General features: G+C 51.5%; 3 protein-coding genes across 3 annotated transcripts; 2 read left to right on the top strand and 1 right to left on the bottom strand.

Moving 5' to 3' along the window:
* Window positions 1-3,776: 3,776 nt before the first annotated feature.
* Window positions 3,777-8,988, top strand: VPS25 (vacuolar protein sorting 25 homolog). Its single transcript, XM_063112194.1, has 6 exons — window positions 3,777-3,853; window positions 4,071-4,216; window positions 4,904-4,957; window positions 5,511-5,599; window positions 6,570-6,645; window positions 8,349-8,988. Exons 1-6 carry the CDS (start codon window positions 3,801-3,803, stop codon window positions 8,459-8,461), a joined length of 531 nt encoding a protein of 176 aa, XP_062968264.1. The 5' UTR covers window positions 3,777-3,800; the 3' UTR covers window positions 8,462-8,988.
* A 1,112-nt stretch (window positions 8,989-10,100) lies between these two features.
* WNK4 (WNK lysine deficient protein kinase 4) lies at window positions 10,101-24,550 on the top strand. The gene is made up of 19 exons (XM_063113184.1): window positions 10,101-10,697; window positions 12,135-12,307; window positions 13,286-13,506; window positions 13,774-13,931; window positions 14,455-14,543; window positions 14,622-14,838; window positions 16,257-16,521; window positions 16,757-16,878; window positions 17,109-17,167; window positions 17,267-17,384; window positions 17,657-17,773; window positions 20,938-21,075; window positions 21,636-21,690; window positions 21,792-22,384; window positions 22,463-22,523; window positions 22,800-23,208; window positions 23,298-23,497; window positions 23,671-23,768; window positions 24,521-24,550. Exons 1-19 carry the CDS (start codon window positions 10,101-10,103, stop codon window positions 24,548-24,550), a joined length of 3,720 nt encoding a protein of 1,239 aa, XP_062969254.1.
* A 232-nt stretch (window positions 24,551-24,782) lies between these two features.
* Window positions 24,783-26,062, bottom strand: LOC134389155 (cytochrome c oxidase assembly factor 3 homolog, mitochondrial). Its single transcript, XM_063112639.1, has 2 exons — window positions 25,820-26,062; window positions 24,783-25,300 (listed from the first exon to the last, which is right to left on the bottom strand). The coding sequence occupies exons 1-2, from the start codon at window positions 26,031-26,033 to the stop codon at window positions 25,194-25,196; spliced, it is 321 nt and encodes a 106-aa protein (XP_062968709.1). The 5' UTR covers window positions 26,034-26,062; the 3' UTR covers window positions 24,783-25,193.
* Window positions 26,063-26,403: the final 341 nt, after the last annotated feature.

Genomic DNA, 26,403 nt, shown 5'->3' with positions numbered 1-26,403 from the left:
TGCCCTTCCCCTATCCCAGTGGGCCCTGTGTCTGCCACTCCCACAGGCCCTCAGCTCTGGGCAGCAGAACTGGAAGAAGCTGGATGGCCCACTGTTCTGTTCACTTCACCTGAGCTTGCTGTCCCATCGCCCTCCCCCAACACCCCTTTGAAGGCCATACTACTCCTTCCTCTCAGGGTGGGGACTTTCCTGCTGTTATCCAAACCCAGCTCCAGGAAGTAAGCAGGAAGAGACTCCCTTCCTGTCTGGACAGCAGCTGGGGGCCTGTGTTTGGGGGGATGTGGAGGAAGAGGCAAGACAAGAATCTCTGCTGTGACTCCTGCAAGAAGGAAGAGAAGCTATCTGGAGTCCTGACTTTTCCCCTTCTTCGTGTCTTAGTTTACCCCCAGGGAAGAGGAATACTGACCTGAACAACAGTATCCCTAAGGACCTCAGGACTGAGATCAAGAAAGTGGGGGCTTCCACTACTAGGTTCACCGACTCCCCCTCCAGGTCCCTGGCCCTTATACTACATTGTCCTGGATGGGGTGTGGCCTACTGCCTGACCACACACTGCCCCCTGGTGTCCACTAAAGCCAACAACCAGAAAATGTATATAATCTGGAAAAAGTTTCTGGCTGAGGAGCATTGGACCCTAGGGTTAGAGAACTGTCATCTACATAGCAACAACTAGTTCTTAGCTGGACACATCTATCAGCTTCCTGAGACATACTGATACTTTCTTAAGACACCTTCCTACTTTCTAGGGAAATACCTAGCCCCTTTCTGCAACTTACCGTTTCTGTATATGAACACCCCAATATGTTCCCCGGACAGTAAGGCCCAGTTCTCACCAGGGAATCTTACATCCAGCCCTTCCTGGGACACACCTACTGTCACCAAAAACATCTGCAAAACAACTTTGTTCTCCATGGAGACACCTGTTTATTTGTTGTGGCACCCTCAGCTTCTCTAGGGAATTTTCTTTCCTCGTTGTTGAAATATCTGCCTCCCTGAGTACACGCATATCTGTTTCCTGGCACATGCCTATCTATTCCATACATATATGCCTGTGTGCTTCCTAGACTGTGCCTATTCATTCTCTGAAACATACTTCTCTTTTCAGGACACATCTGTCTCTGTAGAGACACACCTGTTCCCTTAAGGATATTTGGAGTTTTCACCTGAGATAAATCTTTGCTCTATTTCCACGAATTCTTCTGTCTTCCCCAAGGATACAGTCTATCCCCTTTCTGTCACATGTTTGCCTTCATGCATTTTACTAATCTACATTAGGGGCCTGCTAGCATAAGACACTGTATGTAGTGTATTGTGTTGGAAAGATAGGTTAGATAGAGTCTAGTTTCAGCCCTCAATGGCTTTCATCTAGTGGGGAAGTTGACAAGTGTACAAATAAAAACAATGGAGTGTGTGATGAGAGTAATGCAAGGGATACAAACTAAATGTTACCTGAGTGAAAAGCAAGGGATCACATATGGCTGAGAAGATCACAGCAGGCATTATCACAGGAGGATCACTGCAGAATTTGTACATTACTAGGCCTTTGATGGAGTACATTTCCCTAGGGGAGAGAGTAGAAAGGGAGGTGCATTAGGAAATTATTGCAATAATTAATCTAGGCTTGAGAAAATGAGGACACGGACCAAAGGAGTAGTGAGTGGGGAAACTGAAAAGAATTATAAAGCAGGGGATATGATTAAAAATAGGGAGGGGGGGCCGGCCCGTGGCTCACTTGGGAGAGTGTGGTGCTGATAACACCAAGGCCACGGGTTCGGATCCCTATATAGGGATGGCTGGTCAGCTCACTTGGGAGAGTGTGGTGCTGACAACACCAAGTCAAGGGTTAAGATCCCCCTAATGGTCATCTTTAAAAAAAAAAAAAAAAAAAAACGGGAGGGAATCAGCAGGAATTGGGTAGAGCGGGTGAAGGACAGAGGTTAGGGATGACTCAGACTTTGGACCTGACTTACTAGGACAATGATGGCAATAATAATAGAAAAGGGCCATTTAATAGAAAAGGAGGAGAAACTAGCCTGAAGAAAGGATGTATAGGGCTGGCCAGTTAGCTCAGTTGGTTAGAGCAAAAAGTCAAGGGTTCAGAGCCACCAAAAAAAAAAGAAAAGAAAAGAAAAGGATGTACAACATGAGGTAACAATGGAACAAGCTGTTATGTCCCACAGAGAGTTAGGAATGGGGGTGGTGGCGGTGGAAAGAGGTTGAATCCGGAAATATAGGTTTGGCAGTCTTCTGCACAGAAATGCAATATGAAGCCATAGGAGGGATGAGAGCTCTAAGAAAGAAGGTTTATTGAAAAGAAGGTTCTTAGAACACACTCACATTTTAAAAATAAGTGGAAAGAAAGGAGACAGAAAGATCAGACAGGTAATAGCAAAACAAGGATAAAGCAGTGCTATAAAGGCAAAGGAAATGGTGATATTTGAAAAGCCATTATCAGTTGAATGATTCATTCATTCACTCAACAAGTATTTGTCACTCTGTGCACCAGGAACTGTACACAATGCAGGATGAACTTGGGTAAGGGAAACGTTAGAGTTCAGACAGTAAATTGAGGTGGCAGGGTCACGGGCTGTACATATTTTCAAATAGGGATAACCTGAGCTCCTAGGGGAGAGAAGCCAGGGGAAAGGAAGAGAGGAAAATGATAGACAAGTCCTGAAGAAAGTTGTAAAGGAGATATGCCAAAAGGTTGGCCCTGTAAAAGAAGAAAAATCCTTTCGCTCTAAAAGGAAGAAGGAATAAAAGTAGAAAGGAGTTTTTGAGGGATGAATCGAGTATGGTGACAGAGAGGGAAAGATTAAGGGATTCACATCCATGGCCTCAATCTCATAAAACATGAGAGAAAGGCATTCTGCAGAGAGCATAGAGATGGAGACAGGTGGAGTGACTTGATGAACGTGGAAATGTTTGAATAGTTACCTTGAGGGTGAGAGGGAGTCAATAAAAGACACTAAGGGTCACTGGGCTGCCCTGAGAGCCCAGCAGTGAGGTTAGAGAATCTGGGGCTCAGAAAACACGTTCTGGCGATTTTTCCCAGCAATACTCCATAGCCCAGGAGTGGGAAAAAAAGAGGATGGGGCGGGGGGGGGGGGTCATGGAGCAACAATCCTGGTTTGGAAACTGACCAGTAGGTAGGAAGGCAAGGGGACAGAACTGAGTATTCTAGGCTGGGTAAGGAGTCAGGTAAGACCAAAAGGGGTCCTGGAACTTGAGACTAGAAAGGTGAGGAGGTGGGAGAGATTGAGAGATAGATGGCTGTGTGACTGGGGTCAAAGATGGCAGCTCCAAATCACGAAAGCAGAGCCGTCTTTAGAGACACCAGCTACGAAGAGTACTCCCACAGGTGCTGCAGGAGACTAAGGAATGGTGGTGTCAAAGGGCATAGGAATTGAGGAGACTGAGGAATTGTGAGGTGTTTAAATTAAATGGTAATTGATACGTGTCAATATTAAAAGAAGCCTAGTATAGTGGAAAAAAGCGTAGGCCGGGGTCTGGAGACCCGGGTTCTACCTGCAATTCTACAAACAAACCGCACCACTCTGAGGAGGCCACTCGCCTCCTTGGGGTTGAACCAGAAGACTTCCCGGGTTCTTGCTGCTCTAAAAGGTGAAGCTTTTTAAGATAATGGCAGGGGATTGGCTGATGACGAAGACTCCTCCTATTGGACCGCCTCTCTCCTGAGAGGCATCCGGAACCTTTCTGCTGTGCTCTCTGCCCCTATGTACCGAAGCGGAGACCGGAAGTCCTGTGCCGGGAGGTTCCGGGTTTCCTGGGCTACAACGATGGCGATGAGTTTCGAGTGGCCGTGGCAGTATCGCTTCCCGCCCTTCTTTACGTGAGGCTCAGACCCCGAGAAACCCCTCTGGCCCTCTACCACCCCTCCCCCGGACCCTGGGCTCAGCCCTGATGCTTCACATGCGGAGGGGGAGAAAGGATCCGGCCGCTAACACCCTCGGCCCCTCACTTTCTCCCCCAAACGCGTCCCCGGGCAAGTGCCGCTTCTTGCCTCCTCACGCCCTCTAATTCTGCACCCCACTGCCTTCACCCGGCAGGTTACAGCCGAATGTGGATACTCGGCAGAAGCAGCTGGCCGCTTGGTGCTCTCTGGTCCTGTCCTTCTGCCGCCTGCACAAACAATCCAGCATGACGGTGATGGAAGCTCAGGAGAGCCCGCTCTTCAACAACGTCAAACTACAGCGTATCCTCCCTCAGGCTCTCCCACAGCCCACACACATGCACTTCCACACTTTCCCACATGCCTAGACTATACTCCGTTTATCCTCCACCCGCACCCCTTTTACCCACGGTAAGCACGGTTCCCACCTAACTGGACTTGGAGGTGTAGCGAGTATGCATAGCTGACATCCATTTTACCCCCAAAGTGCAGTGTCAAACCTTTTTGTCCTAGGCAGTGATGAGTGCTCGGGTGTCATTCAGATCTTAGGAGCCTAGTTCCAAGCTTTTTAACCTGAGCCCTTTTGGCTGTTTAAATCTCTTGTCGTTCTGTGTGAGGTTCAAACCTCGGTACTACCTTAGATAATGCTCTCCATGTCCCCCTCCTCTCAGGAAGTAAGAGTTATTTGTTTTTGCTCCTGGTTCATCCCTAAAATATATGTGGAGAAATGCTGAAGGAAAATGAGAGGACAGAAGGTGAAGAATGGTAGTACCTTTCATTTTCTAAAGCTCTTTCTTTTAATTGGAAGAATTTCTCTTTTCCTTCCTCCCCCGAATATCAAGGAAATGCCTATATATCTTGCTAGGAAATTGCACGCATATATGTGTGGAAGAGAGAGGAAAGGGGCAGTGGTTCTCAACATGGGACTGGCTTGGAGAATTTTTATCCCACCCTGTTCAGGTGTATGCCATTCCCTTAACCTTAAACCAGGAAAGCTACCTGTGGAGTCAATCCAGATTGTGTTAGAGGAACTAAGGAAGAAAGGTGGGTCTAGTTCCCCAGATTTCTTATTTTTCTTCCTAGTTAGGTTTTCCTGAGGTCAGATTAGGACAAGTCTTTTTCCTTTAATAATTTTTTTCTTTCTCCTGGCTTGAAGCCCAGTGTTTTCTATACAGTAGATGGCCCAATTCCCAGGTCCTTCCCCCCATTTGTATACGAAATTGAAATCTCTCTGTGCCCTAAACCTGAAGATGGGTGGAAGAAGAAGAATGGGTATCTTGTGGATAGTAATAGTAGAATAAATATTGAATCTTTCTGAAAGCTGAGTCACTTCCACTCTGTCCCACCTTGATGTTTGCCTGTTTGTCCCTTTTTAGAGCTTGATGCTTTCCTTTTTTTTTTTTTTTTTTTTAAGATGACTGGTAAGGGGATCTTAACCCTTGACTTCGTGATGTCAGCACCATGCTCTCCCAAGTGAGCTGACCAGCCATCCCTATATAGGGATCCGAACCCGTAGCCTTGGTGTTATCAGCACCACACTCTCCCAAGTGAGCCACGGGCTGGCCCTATGATGCTTTCATAAGTATCTGTTTTACAGGCAACCTCGAGTGGTTGGATAAGAACAAGTCTAGCTTCCTGATCATGTGGCGGAGGCCAGAAGAATGGGGGAAACTCATCTATCAGTGGGTGAGACAGCCCTGCTGCCAAGTACTCAGCAATGACCCATGGCAAAGGAGAAGTATATCTGTGCCCAGCAGATACCTAGTGTTCCCAGATCCAGGCTAAGCAAAATGAGGAGGAGGCAGAAAAGAAGTATAGGCCTTCTAGGCAAAACCTCTTTCAGTGACTCAATTTCGTTGGTTGCACAGAACCTCCCTTTCTTTGCCAGTAGGAGGCCAGAGGCTATGTGAGGCCATGTTTGGAGAATGCAGTACTGGGAACCATGAATGATATTGTTGGCTGGAGTCTCTGGCCACAGGAGATAAATAGGGAAAGGAAAGGAAGAAGAAAAAAAATCCTCGAGCCCCTCCCCCACTGCACCCTTATGGGGCTGTCCACAATGTGAATGAGACATTCTGAACCAGTGTGGGTCTGGGGACAGAATACTCTCCCCCTAGATTCCTATCCACCACTATCCCCAAATATTCCCAAGGGAGAGAGGAGGAGAAGAAGCATCAACAACCTAAATATAACAAACATACACCACCCATTCCTGAACAGGAAAACAACCAGAAGGAGAGGTCACTCCTCAGAAACGTGAAGGCGTGTGGTTTAGTGGTTCCAGATGTGTGTGTACATATACAAATATAGTGCCTGTAGGGTTTACAGTTTTTAGGCCACTCTGCAGAAGTGATATTGAGGCCTGGTTTGGGAATAGGTACCTTTCCTGGATCAGAGAAGTAGATCTGATGAGTTTACTTTTTCCCAGGAAATTCTTTTTTTTTTTTTTAAAGATGACCGGTAAAGGGATCTTAACCCCTGACTTGGTGTTGTCAGCACCACACTCTCCCAAGTGAGCTAACTGGTCATCTCTATAGAGGGATCTGAACCCGTGGCCTTGGTGTTATCAGCACCACACTCTCCCAAGTGAGCCACGGGCCGGCCCTTCCCAGGGAATTCTTGGTCTTTATTCAGTCCTCATTTTCTGTGTCCACAGGTTTCCAGGAGTGGACAGAACAACTCCGTGTTCACCCTGTATGAACTAACCAATGGGGAAGACACAGAGGATGAGGGTAATGCCTTTCCCTTCTCCCCCAGTTTTGTCATCTGAACCCTCCTCTCTCCAATCCTGATTTAACTGATATTCAGACTTCCCATTTCTCTACTTCTGAATTCCATATATAGGGTGTGTATTCCTCATCTGAAAATATGAAATCTGAAATGCTTCAGAATAAGAAGTGCTCCAAAATCCAAAACTTTTTTTCCTTTTTTTATCCATGTAAAGCATTTCATGGTACAAAATCTGAAACTTTTTGAGCACTGATATGATGCTTGAAGGAAATGCTCATGGAGCATTTCAGATTTTGGATTTTCAGATTAGGATGCTCAACTGGAACATATCGTATAATGCAAATATTAAAAAATCTGAAAAAATTTGAAATTCGAAACACTTCTAGTCCCAAGCATTTCAGATAAGGGATACCCTGTACTACATAATAAAAAAGTTCTTAACCCATGTCCAAGGATTCCATAAACCACCTAAATTTACATGTAGAAAACCCAAATTTTGTTTGTGTGGGTGTATGTGCATTTTTGTAGAGATAAAGTTCATATTACAGGATTTTCAAGGGTATCTGTTACCCATGAAAAGTTAAGAGTTACTGCTGTAGATGCCAAGTGAGGAGCCAGGGCCAGGGATTAAGCCTGAAATCTCATTCCTTGCTGACTCAGGCTCTCTTTCACCCTTTATTCTTAGAGAGGGCTCAATATTTGTGGACGTCAGCTGAATAGACTGAGCCAACACCCCCATCCCCACTCCCAGCACGTTTAAATACTTTGGTTTCTGATCATGCAAGGATTTGTATACTGTTTAGTTTTTACATAGTGTAAACACTTTCTCGGTTCTTTTCTTTGACTCCAAATCATGATCCCCAGGATCACCAAAAGTTCCATCTTAGCTGGGGTAACACGGGGTGCCTCCCCTTTCTGCCGGGACTTGGCCCAGCAGAGTTTACAGCTCTTGGCTGTTAGCCCCCTGCCCTGCAGGCCTCTGCTTGCTACTCCCACCATCACCCCATGACTTCAGCTCTGCAGCCTTGCCCAGCCCACCACTCAGGCTGGGCAAATCTGGAAGCTTCCTCAGAAAGTAAGCTCCCTGGCTTGAGCTGGGCCCCCTCGGGGTGAAGTGAGCAAGCCTGTTAGGGCTTGCCTGCTGCTTCTCACATCCTCTTGCAGTATCTTGCCATATCTCCCCATACTCAGCTGGCCATCAGCTCTCAGCTCTGTCCCTTTTAACTAGGAAAGGGCAGATATCAGTGCTGGACTTCCCAGTCTCTTGGCCAGGAGTACAGTCTGTACTTCTTTGTGTTAGGACAGTCCTGATTTGTACAGATGTGCAGCTAAGGTCAGTGTCCAGTGACAAGGGCCCTAACCTCCCCAGGCTTGATTGTCAGGGCCCCTTCTTTGTGGCCTGAAAGCAGATGATGTTACTCTTGTGTATCAGACACTAAAGGGGGAAGGGAGTAGCGCAGTGAGAGTTGAGTCTGACAGGATAATCAGGCAGGGGGAGATAAGCATGAACTCATTGCATGCTGATTCAGGCTTTCTTCCACCCCTTACTTCTAAGGAGTGCCAAGAAGTGTGGGTGGTGGCTGCAGTAGTATACATGGCACATGAATACCCTGGCTCTGGGAGGTCTCAGCTTTCAGCTGGACTGCTCTCCTCATAGGGCCTTAATGAGCTGAGTGTCCCTGACTCCTTATCTCTCTTTGTCCAGAGTTTCATGGGCTGGATGAGGCAACCCTACTGCGGGCTCTGCAGGCCCTACAGCAGGAGCACAAGGCTGAGATCATCACCATCAGCGATGGCCGTGGCGTCAAGTTCTTCTAGCAGAGACCTGTTTCCCTTTACTTCTTACCTCCCACTTTTCCAGGGCCTTTCAAAAGGAGACAGACCCAGTGTCCTCACAGACTGGATCTCTGACTCCATCAGATTCGAAAGGGCTCCAGTCCTGAAGGCTGGGACCCAAGGATGGGTTTCTCACTTACCCCATATGTCTCTTCCCAGGGTAGGGTGAGTCTGAGGCACCAGGGAGAAAAAATATACTTCTTGCCCTACCTCCTCTCCCATCCTAGACTGTCTGTGTGCCAGGGTCTGTAAACCCAACACTTTACATGTGTTCACACATGTAAGTATATACCCACATACGCCTGCACAAGCTTCTGTCTTCTCCCCTTACCCCGTTAGCTGCTGTTGCCTCTCCTTTCAGGCTGGTGCTGGATCCTTCCTAGGCGATGGGGGGAAGCCCTGGCTGCAGGCAGCCTTCCAGGCAATATGAAGATAGGAGGCCCGAGAATGGGCCTGGCAGTGAGAGGCGGGCCCGACACTGATTTATGATATTAAAATCTCAACTCCCACTGCCTGCCTCTTAAATTGCTATTGGAATGGGGTTGGGGAGGTCTGTGAAGTGTTACTACCTGAGTGAATCCCAGCCAACGAGTCTGGAGAGAAGGCCTGTGGCCTTTGTAAGGGAAAAGTTCCTCCAGGGCGCGGGCAGGCTCCAATGAGTTTGGTTTTACATCTGCTGGGTGGGCTGTGTGGAGGAGTGCTGATGGCACACAGCCTGAGAACAGAGTACTTTCTCTCTGAATTGGAGTCACTTAATGGCTCCTCCTTCCTTCACCATCTCTCCCATGAAAGTCTTGAACTACTCTGAAGCCTCTCCCTCTACCCATCTGGTCTGGGTGAAGCGATTGTGGCCAAGGGGAGCAGGGTGGGTGGTAAACCGGATGTGGACTTTGGTTTATTGGAGACTTTGGCAAACAGAAGAGGGAGAAAGGAGAGCCCACATAACAAAAACAGCCACTCTGACCAGGGAGGGCTAGGCTGCGGCCAAGGTGGGGTGGAGATGGGTGACCCGCCTCTTGGTTTGGGGGAGGGGGTTGTCCTAGGGTGCACACACCCATGCCTGTGCAGAACAGAGGGACAGCGGCAGCACCTTTCCAGTGACCTCTATGTTCGGTCTGGGACCACTCTGGACGATTAGGAGGGGGTGGTGCTGCTTTATCTGGGGTATGCAGGCGAGTGGTAGCCTCCCCCAAGCTCCCTCCACACACAATAGGGCCGGGAGCCTCGGTCACGTTTCTTCTCCCTGTCCCTGTGTCGGCCCGGCCCCCGCCCACCCCACACACAGTTTTGCGCACTTGTATTTAGTGGGGGAGGACACACCAGCGCTTCCCACTCTGCTCTTGCCTCGAATGAGACAGGAGAGTGCGCGGCCCTCCGGCCAGGAGGGAAAGCGGCCGGGGGCGGGGCGGCGGGATCCACAGTGCCCGCCGGCAGCTCGGAGGGGCTGGCCCGCGGGCGGGGGTATGGCCGGGGGCGGGACACAAGGCGGGTCGGGGGCGGGGCTGTGGGACAGGCGATCTCGGGGCCGCTCATCCAGAGCTCTGCGCAGCCAGCCGGTGAGCCTGTCAGACCCTCTCTTTGGCCGTCTGGCTTTCCGTCCTGCGGCGCCCGGCCCTTCCCCATGCTGGCACCCACGAACACAGAGACCACGGTCCCCATGTCCCAGACCGAGGCCGACCTGGCCCTGCGGCCTCCGCCGCCTCTCACCACCGCGGGGCCGCCCCGCCTCGGGCCCCCTATTCGCCGGGCGCGCCGTTTCTCCGGGAGGGCTGAGCCCCGGCCGCGCTCTTCTCGTCTCAGCCGCCGCAGCTCAGTAGACTTGGGGCTGCTCAGCTCTTGGTCCCAGCCAACCTCATCCGTTCCGGAACCCCCCTATCCTCTGGACTCCGCCGGTCCCGGCCCCGCGAGGAGCCCACCGCCTTGCTCCGAAGAGCGCCCAGAGGGCACGTGGACCGGGGGAGCCCCTGCGAGCCCTGCAGATTCCGTGCTTCCAGAACTCACGGGGTCCCGAGAGGCGCCGAGGGTCCCCGAAACCGCAGCCCGGGAGCGGCAGCGGGAGCAGGAAGAAAAGGAGGACACGGAGACCCAGGCTGTGGCAACGTCCCCAGACGGCCGATACCTCAAGTTTGATATCGAGATTGGACGTGGCTCCTTCAAGACAGTGTATCGAGGACTAGACACCGACACCACGGTGGAGGTGGCCTGGTGTGAGCTGCAGGTGTGGCTGAGTGCCCCCTCGGTGGCACCTCGGGATGGGACCTTTTGGAGGTCTTGGGATGGGAGACGGGAGGGGGGGCAGCATCAAGGGAAGGATGTATTTTTCCTGTTAAATGTCCAGACACCCCTGCTCTCCTTGCCTTGATGATTTCTGGCTGACTGTGGGCTGCAGAAGGAGAAACTGAGGCATGTGGTGTATAGTGGCTGGCCTATGGGCATGGACATTCTCACTTTATTGTCTTCATATTCACCCCTAAGAGCTGGAAAACAGGATAGGAAATTGGGTGGGGGAGCCAGTTCAATCTGGGGAGGGCTGGCCCCACCAGTTTTCTGCAGTGGTACCCACTATCTTTTCCTCTCCCTTTCCCCTATGCCCTGAGACCCTCAGTTATGACCCTAGTCCTCTTGCTCTTCCCTCCTCCCCCCACCTCTTTGCAGACCAGGAAGCTGGAATTCGGGAGGTCAGTAGCTGGGCCAGGGTCTTCTCCACCTCCAGAAGATTTAAGGCAGTTGTGGCAGAGTGGGGCCCTCATAGGCCCCTTCTGGAGCACTCAGTCTTCTGGAATTCTCTATAGCTACAGGGAGGTGGGGACAGGGAGCTCCAGCCCTGGCCTTCGTCCAGTCCTCCTCCTCATCCCACTGCCTACCTGGACTCTCCCTTCCCAGACGCAAAGGCTCACCATGGGTTTTAGAGGGATGTTGGTCCACAGGACTTTCCTCCCATTGTTCCCACTCTACATATGGGTAGGGAGAACTCAGTCAACTCTGGGCCCCAAGCTTCGGATTCAGATTGGGGGACAGCCTGGGGGGAAGGGTCCCTCCACTTTGGCCCTGGCATGAGGCTCTCCCCTTGCACTTGCCAGTGCCTCACCCCAGGCTCTAGGCCAGGCAAGGAGAGGTGGCCAAAGTAGGGGGGTGGGAGGAGGGGGGCGGTCTCCTGGCACCTGTTCCTGGATCTTTTTTTCTGTACCTCCCTCCACAGCCCTCCCTCCTTCTATCTGGATCTAGCAGTTCCCAGTTTCAGGGGCCAACCCCCTTGCAGGCCCCTATTCCCTGTCCAAGGCCTGCCTGCTGCCTGCCTGCTGCCTGCCCGCCCACTGCCAGCCCTGGGGCACCCCCTCCCGCCCCACGGCTTGCCTGGGCGGGACAAAGGCGCTATTGAGCTCAGGGCTCCCAGACCCGACTGCACAAAGGCGCTTATGTCCAGCGGGGGGTCCAGGGGGCTGCCCCAGGTTCAGGATGGGTGTGTCCTTGGAGCAGCCCAAGGGGACCTACCCAGAGTTTGGGGTCTGCAGCCAGTTGGGTGAGCAGTCCCACCAACCCGACCCCATCTGTCGTCTCCAACCCTCACCTTTTCCACCAGCCCTGCTCCAGGTGTTCCATCCTCCTCTCTGTGGGGGCCCTGGGCCTGAGGTGACCCCCGTTCCTCATCCCACAGACTCGTAAACTGTCTCGAGCTGAGCGGCAGCGCTTCTCCGAGGAAGTGGAGATGCTGAAGGGGCTGCAGCACCCCAACATCGTCCGCTTCTACGACTCATGGAAGTCCGTGCTGAGAGGCCAGGTTTGCATCGTGCTGGTCACGGAACTCATGACCTCGGGCACACTCAAGACGTGAGTTCTGCACCTGGTGGGGAGGGGGCTCGTATGTGTCCCCAACTGCTTCCTGAAATTTTCCCAGGCTCCTCAAACTCTCTACATCTAGATCTAAAACCAGGCTTACCATCTCCCACCCACCCAACCGGCCTGTGTCCCTGCCTCCGTGAATGGCAATGTCCACCCAGCACTCCATTCAAAAAGCTCCCCAGAGTCCTCCTCTCTCCCCACTCTGCCTCCCTCCCATCAGTCTGTTTCCAAGTTCCTCCTTAACATCTCCCCACTTGGCTTTCAGTGCCACATCCGTGCCCACACCTTGCTGCCACCTCACTAGTCTGGAGCCCTGTAGCAGCCCCCTATAAAGGACCCTACCGCCCTCTGCCACCCCTCCAAGCTGTTCTATCTTCCTGCAGCTTGCAGGATCTTTCCCAGTGGCAAATCTGAACTGGTTACTCTCCTCCTTAAAACCCCTTCAAGGTCAAGGTCTTGCATGCCCTCGGGATAAAGTCCACCTTGGCTAAACTGCTCACACAGCCCTTAGGATCAGTGTCATCTTCAGCCTAAGTTCCTGACAAACCAAATTCCCAGCATCTCCTCCCACCCTGCCCTGTCACTTGCTATCTTCGTGCTTCTGAGCAGGGTGTCCTGCCTGCCTGGAAATTCTCCATCCCTCCCCCTTTTCACCCTTGAACCTCTACTCATCCCTCAAGACGCAACGCAAAAGTTATTTCCTCTGTGCAGCCCTCCCCCACGCTTGGGACAGTTAGTCATCCCTTCCGGCGCTCCCTCAGCACCTCAGCCGCAGCCCTATCCGTGAACTTACCGCCCGACCCGTTTTGTCACCTCATGTCTGACTATCTTCTCCCTGGGGCCCGGCGCGGACCTAGGCTAGGAGATTGCTGGCAGAAGACGCGGAGGCGTGGGCACGGTTGGGGCGAGGCGGAACTGCCCAGTGTTGGTCCCCCGCCACGACCCTGGCTGTGCGCCCTCCCCCAGGTATCTGAGGCGGTTCCGCGAGATGAAGCCGCGAGTCCTTCAGCGCTGGAGCCGCCAGATCCTGCGAGGGCTTCATTTCCTACACTCCCGGGTTCCCCCCATCCTGCACCGGGATCTCAAGTGCGACAACGTCTTTATCACCGGCCCTACGGGCTCCGTCAAAATCGGGGATCTGGGCCTGGCCACGCTCAAGCGCGCCTCCTTTGCCAAAAGCGTCATCGGTGCGTCTCTCCAGGAGGGTCCTTGCCATTCCTACCTCCCCCGCGTCAGAAGAGAATCTGGGGATCTCCTCCCTGCAGCAGGGCCCTCGAAGACCATAGGGGAGCTGGGGAGACTATGGCATCCCCACCACCTTCCCACTGTGGGCAAGGGTCGGTCACCTGCACTCCAGAACTCATGGGGTTGCCCTTTGGCTGCCTACTAGCCTAGAGTACGCCCTAATGGAGCGACGAGGCCAGAAGGCAGGCTCAGCAGCCTGATCCCTGCAGGGACCCCGGAGTTCATGGCCCCGGAGATGTACGAAGAAAAGTACGATGAGGCCGTGGACGTGTATGCGTTCGGCATGTGCATGCTGGAGATGGCTACTTCCGAGTACCCGTACTCTGAGTGCCAGAACGCCGCCCAAATCTACCGCAAGGTCACTTCGGTGAGAAGGGTGGGGTTGGGGGAAGACGGAATTCCAGGGGCCCTTCCCATTTTCCTGCTCCAGCCAGTCCAGGGTCAATGCCCTATCCCTTAACGAAAACAGGCTAGACACAAAGATGCCTTGGTGAACACTGAAGGACGCTGGACGCACACACGCCCCCCTCCAGTACAGACTAGTTAGAAATAATAATACGCGTAGCGCTCCCCAGAGTATGCAGACGACTTTGCCTCTTATCTCTCATCCGACCCTTCCAGCTGCCCCGCGAGGTGAGCCGGGCAAATGTTCTGCCCTGCGTTGCACAAATGAGAAAACAGAGTCAGCGGGAGATTTGTTCAAGGTCACACTGTCGATATGTGTGGGGACTGGGATTTGAAACGAAATCTTCCGGTAGCAGTCGCCATGCTTTGCCTGCTGCAGGCTCTACTGCCTCGGCAGGGCGTGGGGTCGAGGGGGTGCGGTAGGAGCGGCACGCCCAGCGCTGGGGCGCAGAGGACCGGAGGAGTCACGCACCCCTCTCCCCCAGGGCACGAAGCCGAACAGCTTCTACAAGGTGAAGATGCCCGAGGTGAAGGAGATCATCGAAGGCTGCATCCGCACGGACAAGAACGAGAGGTGGAGTGAGGGGCCGAGCCGGGGTGGAGTAGGGGCGCGAGCGGCGGCGGGCTCGGCTCACAGCCGCGCCGCCCCCAGGTTCACCATCCGGGACCTCCTGGCCCACGCCTTCTTCCGCGAGGAGCGCGGCGTGCACGTGGAGCTGGCGGAGGAGGACGACGGCGAGAAGGCCGACCTCAAGCTCTGGCTGCGCATGGAGGACGCCCGGCGCGGGGGGCGCCCACGGGACAACCAGGCCATCGAGTTCCTGTTCCAGCTGGGCCGGGACGCGGCCGAGGAGGTGGCGCAAGAGATGGTGAGCAGAGGACAGGCTGTGCTGTGTCTGCGCATGGCAAGAGCGTGTGGGCATCGGCCTGAGGGTCCCCATCCACTCCTCTCAGCGTCTCCCGCAGGCGTCTCCCTGTCTCTTCCACCCTAACCTACCCGCACGCACACACAGTGTTCCTTTCCAGATCAAGCCCTGGTCGTCCAGTCTCCCTGCTTTAACTCCTGCTGATCCGTTTTTCCTGGGATGGCCTTCTCGCCAATTTATCTATTTTTTCTCTTTCCTTCTAGCCCCCACCCCTTGTTCTTTTTCTCTTTCTTCCTGCATGCTCAGAACCATCGATTTCAGGAAGACTTCGCCTCTAGAGGCAAAATTAAATGATGCTTTCCAATTCAGCAGGTCCTCCATGACAGCACTCACTAACATCAGCCTTGTGCTGTACCTGGAAACATCCTTGTCTTTCTCCTCCACTAGACTATAAGCTCCTTTAGGGCAGAGACTGTGTTTTATTTATTGTTCTATCCCTGTCAGTGCTTGGCATATGGTAGGAACTCAATAATAGCCCACATCCCTACATGGCTCAAAGCCCTTTCGCACGCATTTGATCCTTGCTACCAACCCTGCATGGAGGGTAATTTTATCCCAATTTTGATGAGGAAACCGAAGCTCAAAGAGATTGAATATCTTGTCTAAGGTCCCAAGTAAGTCAGTGGTCCAAATTTTAAGTCAGATTACCCTGCTCCACCTCCTTTACTCCCCCAGCAAAGCTTGTAGTTTAAATGAATAAGATGATGAACAGTTGCTGATGGAAGAAGAAAGGCATAGATTGAGGTAGAAGATGCGGGGGTTAGAAGCTTGGGGTGTGTTTAGGAAGGCCTGGGGTCGGGGGAGGAAGTATGGGATTCTCAGTAAAGAAATGGCAGTTGCAAGGGCACAATCATCCATGGTGGGTCAAGAATCTGAGGTTGTGTTTTAAATGTGGCATAAGAGCAGGTCTCCATAGCACAAACCAACCTGACCTGAGATCAAATCCTAATCCGTGTACTTACAAGGGATTCTTGACCTTGGCACTATTGACATTTTTGTCTGGGGTACTGTCCTGTGAATTGTAGGATGTTGAGAAGAATCTACCCTCCAGTTGTAACAACTAAAAATGTCTCTGTATATTGCCAAATGCTCCCTGCCCCCCAACTGATAACCACTGACTTACTGTATAACCATGAATTAGTCACCTAGTTTACTTATCTCTAAAATAGGGCTGATAAGACCTATCTCACAAGGTTATTGGGAAGATTTAATGATGACAATGTAAGCAGTTTCCAGTTAACAAAGTGGGTAGTCAATACATGTAGGTTCCCTTCCTTCCTTATCCTGGAGGCCCCCAAAAAGTGTCCTGATGGATCTTTGAGGAGGGTCCCAAACTGTGTTCCTCCCCTTCCTAACTCCAGGTGGCCCTGGGCTTGGTCTGTGAAGCTGATTACCAGCCAGTGGCCCGTGCAGTGCGTGAACGGGTTGCTGCCATCCAGCGGAAGCGTGAGAAGCTACGCAAAGCTAGGGAGTTGGAGGTTCTCCCACCTGAGCCAGGACCTCCACCAACAACCATACCCATGGCTCCTGGTCCCCCCAATGTCTTTCCCCCCGAGCCTGAGGAGCCAGAGGCAGACCAGCACCAGCCCTTCCTCTTCCGCCATGCCAGCTACTCATCTACCACCTGTAAGTAACCCCTGACCTTGGGACCTAGGTCCCAGAACATTTGGCCTTTGCGCCCCCCCCAGAAGTTCAACCCAGCAGTACTGTCACTTACTCTGCCTTCCACCTCTAGGCATGAAGCTCCCCTGGGAAAGAACTCTCCCACAGCCCCAGGCCCCTCCTTATTCAGGCAGGCCCCCTCTTCTGCTACCACTCCCCTTTATCTCCCTTTTTGATCCCCTCTCTTCCCCCTCACCAGCGGATTGTGAGACTGATGGCTACCTCAGCTCCTCCGGCTTCCTGGATGCCTCAGATCCTGCCCTTCAACCCCCTGGGGGGGTGCCATCTAGCCCTGCTGAGTCCCATCTCCGCCTGCCTTCAGTGAGAGAGGGTTCAATGGGGGGTTCCCAGCCATTCCAATCCTATGACCTTTCTCCCTCCTTCTGAAACCCAACCCCATGACCTGGCCCCATGTCCCTGGAAATCCACCACTCCTGTCTTCATCTTCCCCAATTCCATCTCCCTAGAATCCTCCCGGCATCCTTGACACCAAATCCCTGGATCCCAACAGTTATCTTCCCCTGACCTCATGAACCCTTATCCTATTTCAGGCTTTTGCCCTATCCATTCCATGTTCTGGCCCTGGCAGTGACTTTTCCCCTGGGGAGAGGTATGTTCTGGTATGAGTTTGGGTGTCAGGGTGAGACATATGGAGCTCTGGGGTCCCAGTGTCTACTCTGACACTCCTGTCCTCCTTTCCCTTTTTCAGCTATGCCTCAGATGCAGCATCAGCCCTTAGTGACGTGGGAGAAGGGATGGGACAGATGAGAAGATTGCCAGGGAGGAATCTCCGGCGCAGACCTCGATCCCGGCTGCGGGTCACTAGTGTAAGGATGGGGCACAGGAGATGGAGAATAACCTACAGGGCCAGGAGGGAACTGTCAGGGTGATGTAGGAGGTCAGCCAGAAAAGAAGAGTAGCAGTGTGTGACAGGTGCCCAAGAGGCAGCCAGTCTAGTTTCTAACACCGGATGTGGGGGGCGGAGACTATTTGTCTTCAAGTCCAGTCTGGCCACTGTCACATGGTTGGAGTAGGGTGGGGATACACGATCAAGACAGAGGTCTTGACCTCCTCTCCTCTGCTGACTTTGAATCTGAAGGTCTCAGACCAGAATGACAGAGTGGTTGAGTGCCAGCTACAGACCCACAACAGCAAGATGGTGACCTTCCGATTTGATCTGGATGGGGACAGTCCAGAAGAGATTGCATCTGCCATGGTGAGGGGAAGAGAGATGAAGACAACGTGTTTGGATGTGGGACCAGAGTCTCCCTCCTTATGTCTGCTGGTGCTGAAATCCCCCGAGGCTGAAACCTACAGCAAGGGTTTTTAAAGCACTGGTTGGCATTCAGCACAGTGACACCAAAGACATTTCACCCCTTGCTTTAGGGGAGATTTCTGTTTATCCAGTGAGGTTTGGCTCCTCAGCTGGAGCACTTTGAGGCTAACATAAACCTGCTACACCCAAGTGCTGTGTGTGAAGCACATGCTAGACATGTGATACTGTGGCTGTAAGGAGTCGATGAGTTGATGGCAGCACGGGGAAGGAGTGGGACTTATCCAAGGTCTTAGCAGATGGGTAAGAAAGACACTGAGGGGTGGAAAGGGCATGTCTACCTGGAGGTACAGCATAAACAAAGGTTTTCCAAGTAGGGAGTACATGGAATATGGGCTGGGAAGATTTCATGAGGAAATTACTTTCATTGGAAGTAAGCATTCCTCTAGGAGAATTGTGGGAAGTAAGTCTGAGCAGGTAGAGCGGGCCCAAATTATAGATGTTCTTAAGAGTTAGGTAGAATGTAGCATGGTGGGAACGCCATGTGAAAACCATTCTGCCGTGGCATGTGGGAGGGGGTTGGGGTAGGGAATCCAGCTGGGAGGTGGACACAGGAAGCCAAATGTGGACAAAGGAGGGAGTGGATTATCAGGGGGGAGGGGGAAGAGAAGGGGTGAATCTGAAGGTTCTTTCAGGAAAATAGGTTACTCTGTAATCCTGTAACCTACTGATGTAGTACAGTGCACATAGTAGATGCTCAATAAATATTTGCTGAGTTGATATTATAGGGAGTTAGGGAGAGGGAATATCAAGGGCAACTTGTAGCTTGGAGGAACTAAGGGGAGTAGGCCACCAAGGAGGAGAGGAAGTTGGAAATAAAAGTAGGTTTTTTAAGGGGTCATGATGAGCTTGAGTGAAGGAGGGACAGCCAAGACCACGTCCTCCACAGCAGTGGGATACGAGTTGGGCAGGCCTGGAAAGAGGTGGATTTAAGAGTAGTCAGTACAGAGCTGAGAGTGAAGAGGGATGGGCCTGAAAAGCCAGAGTCATAGAGCGCTTGAGAGTATGCCCCAGTGGATACCACCAGTTCTAGAATGGGAAGGAAGAGAATGGGTCATTGAAAGACACAGATGCAGCCAGAGAGGTACGAAGATGTTAGTAAAGACTGAGTAAGGAGAGAGTTTCAAGGCGGTAGCATAGGGTGAAGCCTGAGGCAAGACCACACTGGCTCTTGTTACGAGGAGGTCTTTGTGGGAGACCAGTTCCAGTGGGATGGGGGTAGTAGATGCCAGCTTCTGGGGCAAAGGAGGGAAGGGAATGGGAGAAACATCAGGCTTCAGGAACGCTGTTTAAAGTATCTCCTCCATCATGACATTTACCTCCTGTCCAGAACAATGACCAAATATCACCTGTCACACAGGGCTTATCGCCTTCTTTCTGTCAAGCCACTTGACCATTCCAGATTCTTCTCTCCAGACACACTGGTTTCCAAATGGTCCTCTGAAGAAGCTGGGTGCCTTTCTGCCTCTGCCTTCATCTGCTCAGGGATCTCTCACCCTGAGAGCCATTTCTACTGGGCTTTCAAGCCCACTCAGATCCCACACAGCCAAGGTGACCCAGTCCACCTTACACTCCTCTGTAGCAAAGTTCTCCTGAAACTTGGATCTTGTTTTTCACCCCAAAATCTTTAGTGGCTACTTATGATTATAGATTAAAGTCCAAATTCCAAAGCATGGCCTTTAAAATTCACAGCACAGTCAGCAAGTCAAGAATGTGCCATGCCTTTCATGCCTCAAAGCTATTATACTTTTCTTTCTGCCTAGACTGCTCTTCTCTTTCTGATGGACAGGGTGGAACAGAGGAAATGGTGGGCTTTCATGTAATACCTGAGTACAAGTTTTAGCTCTATTAATTACTAATTCAGTGCATTTGGGCAAGTTTCTTAACCTCTCTGAACTCCCATTGCTCATCAGTAAAATGCAAGTGATAATACTTGTTTTGCAAAGATGTTCTGATACAATATGATATAATGTATGAAAAGTGTCCACACATGGTAGGTCCTCAGTAAAGGGACCTTTTCTTACTTTTCCTTCAAGGTTCAGCTCCAAAGACTTACTCTGTGAAGCCATCCCAGCTTCCCCCCATCCCCAGGCTGGTATGACCTCCTCCCTTTTTTGGAATAGCATTTTTAAAAATTATGGTTAAAAACACATAACAAAATTTACCATTTTAATAATGCTAAGTGTATAGTTCAGTAGTGTTATATATATTTACATCATTGTGAAACAGATCTCCAGAATTGTTCATCTTGCAAATCTGAAACTATATCCATTGAACATCAACTTCCCTTTCCCCCTCCTGGAATAGCATTTTTTTCTATACCTTTCTCATAAGCACCTTACCTATCACGGGCTGACTTGTAGTATGTTATGTATCTACGTGTCTCTTCTACTAGATGTTGGGCTTTGTTGAGAACAGGACCTTGTTTCATGCTTCCTGTATTCCCCACAGTACCTAGCCTGGCACATAGTGGTGCTCAATAAGTGTTTGTGGACTTAAATGTGACTTTTACCATTTATTGCCTTATTTTTACTTAACTGTGTATGGATGTGTATGTGTGTGTACGCGTGTGTGCATGCGTGCCTGTGTGGTATACTTTATAAACCTATGAGGGCAGGAATTTTGTTCAAAAGCATGTAAGACAACAGTAGAAAGAACTCATGCTCTGGCTTTACACAGACCTTGGTTCAAATCCTGTGACCTTGGGCAGACTGAACTTAACCTCTTTGAGCACTGGTTATTTTAACTCTAAAATACGGATGTTTCTATGGACCCCAGAAAGTTGTTAATATTAACTATAATAATACATGTAATACATACGATACGTACATGCATCCAATAAATTTTAGTTCCTTTCTTCTAGGCTATATTCCTCCTTACACCACACAGTGCCTGGCACACAATAAGTACTTACTAAATCCTTGTTTTAGGTTGGAGGTTTGCAGAAGCAGTGGTGTGAGGGGGTGGTTTTTAAAAATCAGGAGCAGGGGGAATGGGATGGGTGAGATAACTGAGCCCTCCTTCCCCATCCTGTTGACCCTTGCCAGGTGTATAATGAATTCATTCTGCCCTCGGAGCGAGACGGATTCCTAAGCCGGATTCGGGAGATTATCCAGCGAGTGGAGAACCTATTGAAGAGAGATACATGCCCTGTGGAGGCTGCTGAAGATGCACTAGGACCCAAGGTCAGACCCCCTCTGGACATTTCCAGCAGGAATGGACTCTCTGCTCCAGGGTTCATTATTCTCTGCTCTCAACAGCCACCTTAGATTTAACTCCTCTTCATTTCTGGGACCCTAAAACAGTGGCTCTTACCCCATTTAGAATAAGATGAAAGCCATGGACTCTTGTTCTAGAAAAATGTGTTCAGTGCATACTTTTCTTTTAACTCATTATTTTAAAATAATTTCAGACTTGTAGAGAGAAGTTGCAAGAATTGTACAAAGAACTCCTAGATACACTTTCCCCAGATTTACCAGTTGTTAATATTTGCCACATTATCTTTATCATTCTCTCTTCCTCTTCCCCCTCTCTCTGTATGTATATACATATTATTTTTTTCTAAATCACTTGAGAGTAAGTTGCAGACACAATGCCTCTTTACCCCTAAATATTTTGGCACATACACTTTTGAATCCCCTGAAACTCATGTGTGGACTCCTAACTTAAGAACCCCAGCCTGAAACCTTTCTTCTAAGACTTGGCTCATCCCCACTGTGACTTTGGGTTCCTTTCACTCCCTCAGGAGGAGCCAGCACCATTGGCTGCCCTCCGGGGCCCCCTCCCAGACCCATCCAGTGGTATGTACCAGGTTCTGTCCCGCTCATCCTGGCCCATGGGGTTGCTCCTGGGAAGTGTATAGGGTATGGGGGATTGAATCTCAACACACTCTTCTCCCCAGCAGAGCTCCAGAGCAGCACCTCCCTGGAACAGAGGAGCTGGGCAGCCTTCTCCTCCACTTCCCCACCTTCTCCTGGAACCCCCATGTCTCCTGGAAACCCATTTTCCCCCAGAACTCCCATTTTCCCAGGTCCCCCATGTTATCCCAGCCCTTCCTCATTCTCCCCCATTTCTTCTCTGATCTCCTCAAATCCCTCTCCACACACCCCCAGTTCACCACTTCCATTTTCCTCCAGTGCATCCCAGTTTCCAATCCCATCCTCTCAGTTTCCACAGAGTTGTCTCCGCCCCAGTTCTCCACCCACATTCTCCCCCAGTTGTTCCCAGTTCACTCTCAATCCCCTGTCCTCTCCTCCATGCACCTCCACTGCTTCCCTTCCCCCAACCACAGCAGCCCCTCTCTTGTCTCTGGCTAGTGCCTTGTCACTGGCTGTGATGACTGTGGCCCAGTCCCTGCTGTCCCCCTCACCTGGGCTCCTTTCCCAGTCTCCTCCAACCCTTCCTGGTTCCCTACCTAGCCTGCCCCCTCCGGATCCCCTTACTCCTTGTGCCCATGAGAGTCCTTCACCTCACACAGCTGAGATGGAGAGTGAGGTGAGTAGGAAACCAAGAGGGATGATTAGGGAGGCTCCATTCTGGGTTGTTTCCCTCTCATGGATACACACTTTGTAGGCCTCCCGAAATCCTGCTTGGCCACTCCTGGGTGAAGCCAGAACGGCACCCATTTCTGAAGGTGAGACCTCTGATCACTGACCTTCCCCTGCTCATTATCCCCAAGCCACTTTATTTTTTATTTATTTATTTAATTTTTTTTGTCGTTTTTTCGTGACCGGCACTCAGCCAGTGAGTGCACTGGTCATTCTTATATAGGATCCGAACCCGCGACGGGAGCGTCGCCGCGCTCCCAGCGCAGCACTCTACCGAGTGCGCCACGGGCTCGGCCCCCAAGCCACTTTATATCTACCAATATCTTGCCCTCCCTCCATGCTGCCCTCCTTGTCTCCTACAGAGGGAAAGCCCCAGCTTGTTGGGCGTTTCCAAGTGATGTCATCCAAAGAACCAGCTGAGCCTCTTCCCCTGCAACCAACATCCCCAACTTTTTCCACTTCTCTGAAGCCTCCAACTCCTCAGCTGACCTCAGAGAGCTCAGACACAGAAGATAGTGCTGGAGGTGGGCCAGAGACCAGGGAGGCTCTGGCAGAAAGCGACCGTGCAGCTGAAGGCCTGGGGGCTGGACTCAAAGTGGAAGGGGATGATGGGAAGGAACCCCAAGTTGGCGGCAGCCCCCCACCTCTGAGCCATCCCAGCCCAGTGTGGATGAACTACTCCTACAGCAGCCTATGTCTGAGTAGCGAGGAATCAGAGAGCAGTGGGGAGGATGAGGAGTTCTGGGCTGAGCTGCAGAGTCTCCGACAGAAGTGAGTCTGGGAAGGATGGAGGAGCAAGAGGTGAACTTGGGAGAGCAAAGTGTGTGGCTAGTCCTTTCATGTGCTTGGTGCATCCTTAGGCATTTATCAGAGGTGGAGGCACTACAGACACTACAGAAAAAGGAAATTGAGGACTTGTACAGCCGGCTTGGGAAGCAGCCCCCGCTGGGTATTGTAGCCCCAGCTGCTATGCTGTCCAACCGCCAGCGCCGCCTCTCCAAGGGCAGCTTCCCCACCTCCCGCCGCAACAGCCTGCAGCGCTCTGAGCCCCCAGGCCCTGGTGAGATGGCAGTTGCCCGCCTTCCATCTTTCCCCTGAGATCCCATCCTTACCGACTCGGTTTTCTTCCAGGCCCTGGTGGTCTGCTCCTTGGTTTGTGGGGACTAGTCCCCCTCACCCTGCTACCCCTTCCCTGATTGATACAGTGCTCTCCCTTCCCCATCCTGCTCCCAGGCATCATACAAAGGAACTCCCTGAGTGGCAGCAGCACCGGCTCCCAGGAGCAGCGGGCAAGCAAGGGGGTGACATTCGCCGGGGATGTTGACAGGATGGTGAGGGCAGGCACAAGGGAGGGAGAGCCCAGAGAATGGTAACTGGCTGCAGCTTCACCCTCCTTCTAACCTTGGAGGTTTCTTCAGCACTTTTTCTTTTCTCTCTAGTGAATTCAGAACAGAAGCCATGTGTCTCTCCCATACCAGGGCCCACCATGGAGCTTATGCTCTCAGAATCTGATGCTTTTCTCACCAACACAACTCAGCAAGGAAGACCTCAGCACTGAGTGGGTCAGGGGGGCATGGAGAGTGCAGCTCCATTATAGTGAAGAGCCAAACATGTGGGAACTGTTTGCTGTATGGAGGTGTCAGTTCTGCAACCTACGATCTTCATCTCTACCCCCTCCCCGGCCAAGGCTCAACCACTAAGCAATCCCACCCAAACCCCGATGCTTCTAGAGGGCCCACTCCCAACTCAGAGATTGTGGAGGGTATGCTCACACCAGAATTAGGAGCAACCAATAAAAGTGCTGGAAAGGACTCTGAACATGTACCTGTCACGCCTTATGGGGTGAGGCAGGGGAAGATTTAGAAGGGCCTCTCCTTTCACAATGGGAGGCAGGGGTGGAAGCTGCCTAGCCTTCTGGCTCCCTGCCACCAGTTCATGAGGAAACTGCAAAGTCTATGATCCACTTGACCAAGCTAAGATCCCTCCAGACTCCACCCTAGGCCTATACAGGCAAGCACCACCTGTGAAAGTTAAAAGAATGAAGGCTCCTTGTCCCTCATCCTTCATCTACCTCTCTCTCTAGGGACAGAAAAAGGCAGTAGACTTAGACTAAGAGTGTGCTTTTCAGGGTAGAGGACAGAAGAGTGACCTTCCTTCCACTAAGACTTACTTCAAACAGCCCAGTAATCGCTCCCTTAAATCAGGTGGAAAGATCTCACAGAAAAAGTAATTCTAGTTAAACATTTACGGCTCCCTGGGGCAATGCCACTGCTGTAGCTACTGCCTATGGAGCTTTCCAGCATGAAGTGCCATGCTGTCTCTCTGCCCCCACACATTCACTTGGCTCCAGGAGAGATGATTCAGTTTATTATTATTCTCAACTTGACCCTATCTTTCCCGCTTTAGGCTCCAACACTGCACAGAGCTGCCACACCCACTCCCGTAACAGCTGAGCCCCTGGGAGGTGAAGGGGGCAAACCACAAAGAAAGTTTGGGAAAAGCCAAGGTCACAAACCCTTCAAACAAGGAAACGAACAAGGACTCAATCACTGTACACAGTGAGAGGTGGGCAATGTTCCCTTGACACTGACTAAATGCATAATTAAGACCATGGCTTCTTGGGCTCAAACATAGTCCAAGGTTCGTAAGGTAAGCAGTGACACAGTTAGCAGGCATCAATTTGTGTAGGATCACGGGGCATCATCCACCATGTGAAGGGGCTCCTGCAAGTTGGAGATGTTCAGTGCCCATACAGATTAGGGTCCTGATGCCCTTGCCAGAGCTCGGGCTCGTGCAGCTTTGGCCTCGTCTTCCAGCTCATCTAGGAAACGCTCCTGGGACACCGAGTAGAAGGTGTAACCATCTGGGGAGGTGGGTTCAGGAAACCACTTGGAATATGCACGTTTGCTTTTCCTAGACTTGATCTACCACCCTTGTTAGTATCCCATTCTCCCAAATTAATGATTCCAGCTTCTAGTTCTCTGCTCTGAGTCCCGACCCAACTCCGTTATTATTATTTTTTATTTTTAATTATTTATTTATTTATTTTAAAGAAGATGACCGGTAAGGGGATCTTAACCCTTGACTTGGTGGTGTCAGCACCACACTCTCCCAAGTGAGCGAACCGGCCGTCCTTATATGGGATCCGAGCCCATGGCCTTGGTGTTATCAGCACCGCATTCTCCCAAGTGAGCCACCGGGCAGGCCCAACTCTGTTACTATTAATAAACCATATTAATAGAGCACCTTAGAAAAGACAAGATAAGGTACTGACCCCACTTTACCCGAACATTAAACGCCTAGCTCAACCCTCCTACGTGGTTCTGTTGCCCTCCGCTGGCCCCATATGCGTTCTCCCTGATTCCACAGCCCGGATGGATACAAATAGCTAACACCAGGGCCCCGATGCCCAGGCCGGTCACGATATTCCGGGTCCGCCGCTGTGGCAGAGTCTTCTGCCACTGGGCAAGCTGCACCTGCTGCATGAATTGCAGTTGAGCAGGAGTCAGTTTCTCCCGAGTGCGCTCGATGCGCTGAGCAAACGGGGCCTTTTCACGCTTAGCATCGACAGGCTCACCAGCTCCTGACGCCGCCATGCTGCTGTTACCCACGTCGCAGTCCTGGGGCGCCGGGCTCACTGGGAATGGTAGTCCTTGGCCGCTGCAGGGGACGCTGGGAGTTGTAGTGCGCGTGCCCTTTTCAGGGCAGAGCCGGGTCTCCCGGCCAGAGGGGAAGGGCGGGGGAGGAGAGATGCGGCTGCGCTTTTTGATTGGCTGAAGGGTCCGCGGCCGTTGGGGCGGGAAAAAGCTGTGAGGGCTCGAGGCTGTGGAGGGAATTGGATTTTCCTCAGACTTGAGGCGAGGACGAAAATATCGGAAGGGAGCGAGAAATCCAGGGTGTGACGGAAGACTCTGGAGAGTAGCTGAGGGTGCCGTTTTATAGATCCAGTGAACCCTCCTGGTGCCC

Source organism: Cynocephalus volans, chromosome 10, assembly GCF_027409185.1.
Source record: "Cynocephalus volans isolate mCynVol1 chromosome 10, mCynVol1.pri, whole genome shotgun sequence".
In the NCBI taxonomy this organism is placed as follows: domain Eukaryota; kingdom Metazoa; phylum Chordata; class Mammalia; order Dermoptera; family Cynocephalidae; genus Cynocephalus; species Cynocephalus volans.
This window is presented reverse-complemented; position numbering and strand designations above follow the sequence as displayed.